This window comes from Fusarium flagelliforme, assembly GCF_020744385.1.
Source record: "Fusarium flagelliforme strain FIESC 12 MPI-CAGE-AA-0113 chromosome Unknown B0J16scaffold_1, whole genome shotgun sequence".
NCBI lineage: Eukaryota > Fungi > Ascomycota > Sordariomycetes > Hypocreales > Nectriaceae > Fusarium > Fusarium flagelliforme.
In genome coordinates, this window is record NW_025763503.1 from 1,644,996 (window position 1) to 1,655,873 (window position 10,878).

Consider the following 10,878-nt stretch of genomic DNA (forward strand, 5'->3'; position numbering starts at 1 on the left):
GCAGATCATCAGACTCTTTATTTTTGTACCCTCAGGCCTCTAGGTATCCTTTTCTGACACCCCAAGCCCCATCGCTTACTAGCTTGACGATCTACTTCGGGGTAGTGGGGGGCAAGCTCTCAATGGAGTTGGGATAGTTGGGATGGCTTCGTCTGGCAGACCATGTACAAGTGTTGCAGATAGTGTATCCAATGTTATTATATAAAGCTCCCAGAGCATCCTCTCAAATATTGTTCTTCTAGTACCATCTATCCATTGAATAATTATAGATATACAACTATCGTTTCCAAACCTTGTCACGGGCAGTTACAATTGTCTTAGCACTTTACCCCCCCTACGCTATCAACATCTCGGCTCAATCTTTCCTTCCACAACTCCCAAACATCGCAACCATGGCCAATCTTCCCAAGCTTCCCTCTCCTCACTCCCAGCTACCCAAGTACATATCTGATCACAAAGAAAAGCCTATCACTGAAATACTTGATCCCTATCGCAAGTATGAGGCCGAATTACGATCCGTCTATGCCCAGGACCGTCAGAATCCCATTCTTGATGACCCGTACCTCAATGTGGTCCCTCTTTTCACAGAAGACACCAAGTTCATCACCACTCGTGCCAGAGACCTTGAGGCTGAGTCTGAAGAAGAGAAGTCAAAGTTCATCATGGCCCTCCCTGATGACAAACGACGCCCTCATGGCTCCCCTGCTACTGTCGCCGACCTGGTCGAGTTCCAAAAGAACTTCAACATCTTTTCAGAGTCATCGTTGTCTGACCTGGACTGGTCAAATGTTGTAGCTGCTGGCTCTTCGGTCGTCAACTGTCTTCTCCCTGTCCCTAAGGAATTCGACACTACCAAGCGTAAGCTTCGCGAGTATTACCACGAGAAGTTCTGTCCCGCTTCTGATGTTGACCTCTTTCTTTATGGTCTCAATCATGATCAAGCCATCGAGAAGATCAAGCAGATTGAACGGGCCGTCAAGGATGCCCTGCTCAACGAGGTTACTGTGGTAAGAACCAAGTATGCAATCACTATTGCTAGTCAATACCCCGTCCGACATATCCAGGTTAGTTGCTCTCAAATTTCGATAAGAGTTTCTTCTGCTAAGAATGTTCTGAGATTGTTCTACGTGTGTACAAATCAGTCAGCGAAATACTCACTGGATTTGATATCGATGCCGCCGGCGCAGCCTATGATGGAACACAGGTTTTTGTTACCCCTCGAGCTCTTGGTAGCTTCATCACTCAGATCAACCATATTGATCTCACTCGTCGTTCGCCAAGTTACGAAAACAGGTTAGCGGAGCAAAGACTCCCCCGTTTGCTCATTGCTAATTCTGAATAGGTTGTCTAAGTATGCCAAGCGCAATTTCGAGATCTACTACGGAGATTTCCAGAAGCAAAAGGTCGACCCAACCATATACGAACGCAGCTTCCGAAGAACTCTAGGTCTCGCACGTCTACTTGTTCTCGAAAGACTTCCCACCACCACAGCTAGAGAGACTTACCTCGACAAGAGACGCGAGGAGCGAGGCCGCCCTCGAGTCTACAGGACACGTCAAGTTCTTCATGGCAACATCAAAGACTACCATGAGGATGAGGTTGCTGACTGGTTGTCTGATGAGGATGTCAGTAACTATCATACTTTCACTGTTCCCTACGGACAGCACTTCAATGCTAAGAGGATCGAGAAACTCTGTTACACGAGAGATCTTCTTCTCAATGCAGAGTGGAATCAGCCTGACGAGCGGCAAGTGTACTTGCATCGCCATCCTGCATTCTTTGGACGTGTTCAAGATGTCATCGAAGATTGTTGTGGCTGTTGTCCTGAACCTGTCACTGATGAGGAAAAGGAAATTGCAGAGAAGGAGGCTGAGATTTACATCAAAGGCAAGGTATCCTTCCTTATTGATGACCCTGGTCGACAGCAAATTGGTTCCTTCAACCCTTTGACCGAGAATGATTGGACAGACATGGCGTACGTTGGTAACGTTACCCGACTTTGTCAGTCAATCGTTGATGGTGATACCGAAGACGTGTCGAACTGGCTCAGTCAGGAAGGGTCGGACCCAAACAAGAGAGACTACACAGGTAGATCACCACTCCACCTTGCCGTCATGACATCCACTCCTGAGGTCGTCAAGTGCCTCGTGGACCATGGCGCTCGACTCACTGCTCGTCTAGCGGACGGTAGGAATGCTCTCCACTTAGCTGCCTCGCGAGGAGACTCGTCAATCATCAAGATCCTGATGGAAAAGTCAATCGAGAATGAAGAAGCCGAAGAGGAGCGCCAGGACAAGAAGCGTCAGGCAGCAAAGAAGGCTGGGTCTGCCGCCGGAGACGCTGACTCGGAGGGTGATGAAGAGTCTGATGGTGAGATTATTGACGGCGAAGCAACAGACGTGGATTCTGCTTCTATGACTACGGGATCTTTTGTCAAAGTCAAGCAAGACGAAGGCGATAGTACTGATACTGATGATCTGGTTCCCGAAGAATCGCAAGATGAACCTGATTTCTTCAACATTGACGCTTTGGCGTGGGATCTCCAGTGTTCCCCTCTACATCTTGCCATCGCAGAAGGCAATGAGGATGCTGTCAAAACACTTTGCGATGTAAGTTCTATTTCCATGCCCAGCTTGCAGCGTATGAATGTTTTGCTAAATATTACGCAGTATGGGTCAGACTCGATTATGCCTGTTAAGTCTCTCAGGGATAGCGATGCCCGAGCAATTCTGACATTGGTCCTGGCTCTATCGCTTCCCAACGATAAGGCCAAGTCAATGGCTAATCTCCTTCTGAAACTGGGCGCCACGTCTGCTCAGGCGGATGCCAGAGGGTGCAGTGCCTTCCACCGCTACGTCGAATCTGGAGAAGAGGAACTCATCGACACACTCCTGGATACCGACAAAACAGGTATTAAGGTCGCTATCAACCATATGGTCTGCGGTGGAAGCTACTGGAACTCAGAATGCACCGCACCTATCAACACCGCTATCGAGAACGGCAATGTTGCTTTGGTACTGAAGCTCCTCACCGCTGGCGCGAAAGCGGACATCGATTTCGATACTTGGCTCAAGTCTGCAAAGGTTTCCAGTATAAGTAGCGGCTTGGGAGACCTGGAGAGAAATCAGAAGATGTACAAGGAGAGCGTGGAGCAGCCGTTAATCACCGCTATCCGATCAGGCAACACGGATATCGCCATCAAGCTACTCGAAAACGGCGCTGATCCCAACTCGCTAGACACCAAAACTCAGCAGTTGATCTTCAATGAATACCAAAGAAACTGGAACAAGGGACAGTCAGCTCTGGACATGGTTCGGTCATCATTGAAGGGCCTTCGGGGTTATACTTATGAGAAGAGTGCGCCAGTGAAACCAAGGGAGACACCGGGCTTGGATGAGTTTTTGCAAGGTCTCACTGAAGGAACCTATGCTCATACTATCGTTTCATCTGATGTTGAAAACCACAAATTCAATTTTGTCCACGCGAAAGAGCAATACGAGAAGGACATCAAGAAGATGAAGGAACCCAAGGGGGTGCCCGAGAAGAACGAGACTATCAAGGAGCTCCTCGCAGGCTTCGAAGCTGTCGAAAACACTTTGGTCAGCAAGGGTGCCAAGCCATTTGCGGAACTGTATCCTGACATCAAGACGTACGCGGGGGATGACAGGTCGAGTCGAAACAGTCGCAAGTCTGAGGATGAGGCCCCGAAACCCTTCGAATTCCGTTTCTCCTTCAATAATGACCGCGACATGACTGAAAAGAGAAGGGATGGTTATATCGAACTGTGAGTGTATATGCCTGAGACTTTATTAACGACCATATACTAACTTGTGTCAGGATGGAAGCTGCCTGGGCTGGAGATGTAGACAAGGTCAAGAAACTCTCACTCCAAGCATGGGGCCCGGAACAGGACCAAGCGCCATTGAAGATTGCTGTTTCTGACAACTACGGAAACACTCCTTTTTCTATTGCTGTCCTTCGTGGACACCACGAATTGGCCAGAGCGTTGCTCGAGATTGTGAATGCACAATGGTCTCCGCCCAAGAAGGATAAGGTCCGGTTCCGAATGGACACTGGCGGTGATGAAGACGAAGAATACAGCGAAGATTCTGATGAATCTGACGATTCTGAAGACGGCGAGCCGCGAATTGTGTCCGAAAAGGTGCAGCAGCAGTTCACCATTGACGATATCGGGCATGTTGACTTGAATGTTGAGTCCCACACCAGGCCTCTGGAAGTCATATGCCAATCGGCTCCAACGCAGTGGTCGGTCCCAAACGAAAGACGCTTCTATCACTGGATCAAGGAGAGCTTGTTCAACCATATGTTGACTATTGATGATGCAAACGGGCTCAAGTTCCTCTTGGACATGGCACAACAGTACTCGGGTCAGAAGCTCGAAGGAGACAATGTCGGAGAGGACGAAGACTCTTCCACAGGCTTTGTGTTTCCACGAAGTGGTTTCAGCTATTGTGTGGACTCCGGGAAGACAAAACTGCTCGCCTTGATTATCAAGCGAACAGGTGCAGGCATTCCACTCGATCATCTTGTCAAGAAGAGCGGCGTGGAGCTGAAACAAAAGCCACGCTATTATCAGGGACTGACTGTGTACGGAAGAAAGAGGTAGGAATCAGTGTTGTTCTTCGACTTGAAAACTTGACGCTAATTTGTTCTACAGGAAGGATTGGGCAACCGCTGGACGTGGCATGGTAGTCAGGAGCAGCGGCCCAATGACACCACCTCTTCTCGACGCTGCTCTTGCGGGCAACCTAGACAGCGTCGAGTTTTTCCTTGGAGATACTCCACACAGGTTGTACAGTGAATTCTCTAAATCAAAGGCTTCTAGGGATGACCTTCGATTCAAGCACTTGAAGGAAAGTCCTGGCGGGTTTGACCGTGCAATCTCAAAATGGCTCGGGGCGGATAGTAAGTACTTTGGCAGAGTATTTTGAGCACAATGCTGACATTCACTCCAGATGATCTTGCGATCCATTGCGCAGTCCTCGCTCATCCTGGTGAGAGTGCCAACGAGGTACTTGAGTTCCTCGTTGAAACTTTCCCCGCTGCAGTTGAGAAGAAGAATACTGAAGGTGACACTCCTCTTATGGTAGCCTGCCGCCTTGGCCGGATTGATGCTGTCAAAATCTTGTTATCTGCCAACGCAGACCAATCTACCCGCAATCAGAAGGGCGAGAATATTCTGCATGCAGCGCTTGCCTGCCTTCCCAAGGATCACCAGCTCCGCGAACTCCTGGACCTTCTTGACCCCGACCTGCGAAGCCACCTTTTCCTTCAAAAGAAGAACCTGTCCGAGAACGGAACCACGCCTCTTCATACATGGGTTTCTCAAGCTTCGGGAGTGCAGCCTGACAACACCAACTACTACCACAGGCGTTACAAGCCCTACGATGGCAAGGAGAAGGAGATGATTCAAATGCTAAATCTTCTTCTTGAATACTCCAAAGGCAACGAGCTGGAGATGCTTAACGGAGCCGGAGATACGTGTCTCCATACTGCAATCATGATGAACATGATCGCTCTTGTTCAAGCCTTGATTCGATACAGGCCAAGTCTGGTGTACAGAGAAAACGCCGTCGGTCGAACGCCCGCTGAGCTAGCTCATGATCGTCTTACTAGCCAAAAGTTTGAGATGCTCAATAATGTCGAACGAAGCCGGAATGATACAGTAGGAGACACTCTAAGAAGAAGCCCTGAGGAGTTTGTCTGTAAAACCGACATTCAGACCCATGCACCGGAGCAAAGGAAGGAGTTCCTTGAAACACTTGGACTTAGCGACACTTACAAAGCGGAAGATGTCTCTTTGATCCAGGCCGAAATGGGCGTCAAGAAGCAGCACTCAAACCAATCTCTCGATATCAAGACGATTCGTAGAGTTTTGTGGGATTTCTGTCGCACGGCGATGCAGAAATATCCTGGCAACCGCCGATTGGTGACTTTGAACGAGGCCAACGATGTCGCCAAAAGACTGGGCGAGAAGTACTCAGCATCGAGATATTTCAGCGTCCAAGCTCGAGTTGAGGATGGGGAGGATGATTCCGAAGAGAAGGAGAACAACACAACCGTCGACTATGCAGTCAAGGTGATGAATTCCCGTTTGTCCCGGGCTTGGCACGTTGAGGAGGTCGTAGAAAGCAGCGCCTCATCGAGTTTCGCAAGTTATGCTTCTTAGCTCGCGATTGATGTCACCATGTTTAGAAAGACAGCAACGCATATAGTTCCGTTATAAAATGGGAGTGTACTTTCCAGTTTATGAACACATGGTGGCAAGCTACCTGCTTCTACCATTAAGCTCAAATTGTTTTATTAACTAGTTATGATCGGAGATTGTCCTAAACAATTGAACGCCCTTGTATTTAAGATATTCGTCAATTTATGTGAACAGAAATAAATTCGCAGTTTAGAAATGTTAGTCCTTCTTATGAGACGTAGACAACGGATTGAGGTGCACCATCACCCCAGATTCCAACGACTGCCATAGCAAAACCCAGAGCAGAGATGGCTGTTCGAGCAATGTAGCTTCTTGCAAGGCCCTCGACCTCCGTTCGTACCTCCTCGCCATTGACGTCGTCAGTGTCCTCATCGCTAGCTGGCTCGCTCTGAGCATCACCTAGGACTTCGTAGCTGGCCTCCATCTTGGCACGAGAGGACTTTCGGGGCGCAGATGAGGCAGCACGTCGGGGAGCAGGAGCAGGAATAAGCATAGGGGTGACGGAGGATAGAGTTGCGAGGAGAGCTGTGTAAAGCAGGTAGGGATGGCGAGATGAGCGGGGAGCGATAAAAAAGCTGATGAGGAAGGGCGCAGAGGCGAGAGACGTGAGGGCGAGGATGGGAGTCTTAAGAGCTGCACTGAGGGTGGAGAGGCCGTGAGAGGCGGAAGCTGAAGAAGGAAGTCGGAGAAGGGCAGGAAGAGCGAGAGAAGAGATAGAGTATGAGACACCCTATAGGCCAAGCATTAGCGATACTGATATGGAATACATGTATGCCGGATACAATAAGTAGGTAGGTATGTTTCTTAACGATGTGCTTTATGAAATCAAGTAGAGAACCCCATGATTGGTGTTTCCGCAAACACAATTTTGATAAAACCCAGTAATATCACTTGATACCCAAGTTTGAAAAGTCGAAGATGGAGCTTTGACGTACCGTCAGCAAGCCGAGCGAGACAGTGCCAACAAACTTGAGGAGCGAAACGCTCGTTCCTGTCGCAGTCATGGCGGTTGATTTCCGTATCAAGAATAATTTATGATGATATTAGTCTCTTGACGATGGTACAAGAAGAAGAATAGATATCCCAAGGTCGGGGGAAAGGGCGAGAATTGAGTGACGAGTTGGGATGCGGACGAAGATCGGGTAGTGACGTTGAGATATGAAGTGGATTCGAGCTTGCTACCTAGTTGTGGCTTGAAAGATGAGGGGCTACTGTGGCTGTTGAGCAGCGCGTCAGGCGCTTCCGCGTCTAAAGGCCTAAAGTGGACCGCCACGTCGCTTAGAGTATATGTGATCCACCTCAGTGCAGAAAACTGCAGTTCGTGATTTTCTGCACTTTTTCTTCTCTTTCTTCCCTCTTCAACAAGACGCGATACTGAACAGCAACAACCAATCGCCCACTCTGATTCCCTTTCCCGTAAGTTCGCAATCTCTTTTTTCATCTACCGTGCAAATCTCATATGATGAGTTCATTGTTTTTCAACCCTCCATAATCTTATAGGAAGAGCCGTCTGAGACTGCCTCTGAAATATGTATCCGCCAGTTAAGCTCCTGACAAGACGCTCTACCTTTGTCACTGCTGTGCACCGCTTTCGGGTGTGTTTGCACGCGGTGACAATACTGAGCTGGCGGTCGGTGAGCCTGGCGGGTGCGTCGGAGGCGGTGGTGCTTATAAAATGGGTTTCTGATATTTCGAGATGCTGTCACATTGTTTTGTCTCAATCGTCTTTCATGGCAAATAGCTGACCAACAATAATAGGAATCTACGCAATCGATGTTTAGTATTCAGGCTAGGGTTCAAGAGCTGTAACCAGTGGTGTCTTTGTCATGATTCGTTTATTTATAAATTATTCCTTAGTCTAGAAAATCAATGTACCGTTTTGTCCTTGCGCCTTGCTGTTACACCCGTAGTTACTTGACTAGTGATGAATTGACCATCAAACATATCTTCCATCTTTTCCTACATGTCGCTGTCGCTGTCGTCAACAACGTTTCGCCGTCCGCGCACTGTTCGGTTTGTCTGAACATCGTCATCCGACAGCTCGGTTGCTGTTTGGGCTGGCTTGTTAAGCATGTGGCCTAGGTCTGGTAGGTCCTCACTCTCTTGTGTTCCTGAGAATGCAGTAGGCACAAAGAAAGGTTTTGTGCCATCATCCTCTGCGCCTCTAACAGTTGGCGATGAAGCAAACGGGGATGTGGCTGTTAGAGACATAGGATCCTTCATGCTTGACACCGGGTGGTTATCAGAAACAACAAAGTCAAGAAGATCTTCGCCGTCGTCGGAACCATCTGTTTCTAACAGATCACTATCGCGATCACAATCGTCGCCGACTTCGTCACTATTGAAACCCCCAGTCTTCTGCTTCTTCTTGCGTTTGCCTTTGGCTTTGCTGCCAGATTTCGGTCGTCCACGACCTTGGGGCAGGGACTCCTCCTCTTCATCATCCTCTTCATCTTCGTCATCATCTGAGAAGCCTTCATCCACCATTGAGCCAAGGGCGAACGTCTGGGGTACTGCACCCGGTGACAACTTCCTTCTCTTTGTTTGAGGTTGTGCTTTTGGTGGTGCTTTTCTTGCTTGCTTCTTTTTGCCTGCCACCGGTGCTTTCGCCGATTTCGTTCGTAGCGCTGGTGCTTCGCCATCCACCCCTGACTCTGATTCGGATCCGGATCCAGCAAATGCACGAACGGGTATCTCTAGGTATCTGCTCGTGTCTTCATGGCGGCACGGTAAGACAAGGCTTTCTTGATCGTTGGCCATCCTATTCCATAGCTTGACAAAGCGCTTAGTACGGGTCCCATGCTTGAGCTTTGCAACCGGTCGCAACTGTCTTTGTAACTCCGGATGCGCCGTCATGTCAGGCATGTCCGTTTCCTCAATGATGCTATGATTGAAAGGCAAGTCACGATATGCCCTGTTGAGCTCTCTAAGCTCTTCATCACCTAGCAGCACCTTGGTGAGGTCGGGTATTATGGCGATGTCATCGAGTTCGGGATTTCGCTTAGACTTGGCTGTTTTTGCTTTGCCGCCAATTTTCAGCATACTGGCCACACTCTGGAAACCCGTTTCAACGCCATCGGGCATGTGGAATTTCTTTGGTGGTTTTTTCTTCGTTGCCCGCCGTTTCTTTGGCTCTGGTAACGACTGGTCTTGTGTGTTTTCGATGGGAATGTCGATATGTCGCATGTCTACTTCGGGGCGAAACTCCCTAGGAACAATTCGTGTGGATAAATCGAATCGGAAGTTGAAACGGCTCCCTTCGCAGATCAAAGCTTGCATCTTCTCGTAGCTGTCTTTAGATCTCGCGAACTGGTCTTCTTCTTTGCCTCGCATGAGAAGCAACACAATCTTTCCCTCTTGCTTTCGGCCAGTTCGTCCCATCCGCTGTAGCATTCGGATTGGTGATGCTGAAGAGTCGTAGCATACGATAAGATCAACCTGTCCAATATCCAATCCTTCTTCGCCGATGGAAGTTGCAACAAGCACGTTGAATTCTCCCTCTTTAAATCTGTCAATTGCCTGGATTTGCTGTGCTTGTTTCATACCTTCTCCCCGCTTGCTGTCAGCTTGTCCAACAAAGACGCTAGCTTTGATGAGAGGCTGGTGCTTGTTAAGCATGCGTACGATATCCTCTGCAGAATCTCGATATTCACTGAACACGATCACTCGTGTCGCAGGGTTCGCAGTATTGTCCATAAAGTGATTTAATACGGTATCCGCGAGGGCTGTAAGCTTGGGGTGGCCCACGAAACCGTCCGTGCGAAGCCATTTAGAGATTCTGTCCATCATTTCCTGGAAGTTGGAGTCTTGGACGAGCTGGCGCTTGTATTTAGATCCCTTTTCTCCTTTTCCTTCTTGCTCGCTACGCAAGTCGACAAGGTTGTCATAGAAAGGCCTGATGCCATGGAAGTTAAGCAGCTTAATCGAATGGGCAATGCCTGTGAGAACGCTGAAAACAGCTCGCATCATGTGCTGCACACCCTGGTTCGCGGACCGGCCTCGAGACGCAAACCACTCTTTCTGAGATTGCATCAACCCATATGCTGTAATAGCCATAGGGCTTCGTCCGAACCAAATATTTTGCGAGCTCAACTTGTCCGTCATTGGTTTCAGGGCTTTCGTGAAGAGCTCGCCGATCAGTACCATCTCATCCGATGGGTCAAGCACGACCTGTTCAATGTTCCTTCCGTGGACATACTGACGAATGTCTATGGAGTCTTCTGTACGGATTTCGCAATGTGAGATGCCCAGGTTGTCGATAACTTCTTGCACGGTTTCGACCTTAGATCCAGGCGTAGCGGTTAGTGCCAGTACTCGGAAACTTTTGGAGAATCTTCGGATGAGTTTTGTAACCTTGGCGTATGCATACTCTCCCACAGCACGGTGTGCCTCGTCGATAACAAGTAACGTTATGGATTTGGGGTCTGCATAGCCATGAGAGATATCGTTCAACAAAGTTTGAGGGGTCATGAAGAAGACTCGACGAGATGCCCACTCATCAACACGAAGTGCTGGTGCGATTTCGCCTGTTAATAACGTCGTTTCCGACCGAGGAATACCAGCGATGCCATAGCAAGCAGTGACCTGCTGTGCCACAAGGGGCTTCGTTGGGGCGACAAATACAATCTTTGCATTTTTGGTCCACCGGT

The 10,878-nt window shown here is 48.8% G+C and overlaps 3 protein-coding genes across 3 annotated transcripts; 1 reads left to right on the plus strand and 2 right to left on the minus strand.

Annotated features, from left to right (window-relative positions):
* Positions 1-392: 392 nt before the first annotated feature.
* B0J16DRAFT_295615 (uncharacterized protein) lies at positions 393-6,257 on the plus strand (the record flags this gene model as incomplete). Its single annotated transcript, XM_046124421.1, has 7 exons — positions 393-1,064; positions 1,118-1,293; positions 1,343-2,609; positions 2,670-3,784; positions 3,838-4,623; positions 4,679-4,926; positions 4,977-6,257. The coding sequence occupies 7 exons, from the start codon at positions 393-395 to the stop codon at positions 6,188-6,190; spliced, it is 5,478 nt and encodes a 1,825-aa protein (XP_045988512.1). The 3' UTR covers positions 6,191-6,257.
* On the minus strand, positions 6,237-7,380 carry B0J16DRAFT_326876 (uncharacterized protein). Its single transcript, XM_046126053.1, has 2 exons — positions 7,165-7,380; positions 6,237-6,959 (listed from the first exon to the last, which is right to left on the minus strand). Exons 1-2 carry the CDS (start codon positions 7,231-7,233, stop codon positions 6,438-6,440), a joined length of 591 nt encoding a protein of 196 aa, XP_045988513.1. The 5' UTR covers positions 7,234-7,380; the 3' UTR covers positions 6,237-6,437.
* Positions 7,381-8,179: 799 nt separating this feature from the next.
* B0J16DRAFT_326878 (uncharacterized protein) lies at positions 8,180-10,876 on the minus strand. Its single transcript, XM_046126054.1, has one exon. It carries the CDS (start codon positions 10,697-10,699, stop codon positions 8,189-8,191), a length of 2,511 nt encoding a protein of 836 aa, XP_045988514.1. The 5' UTR covers positions 10,700-10,876; the 3' UTR covers positions 8,180-8,188.
* Positions 10,877-10,878: the final 2 nt, after the last annotated feature.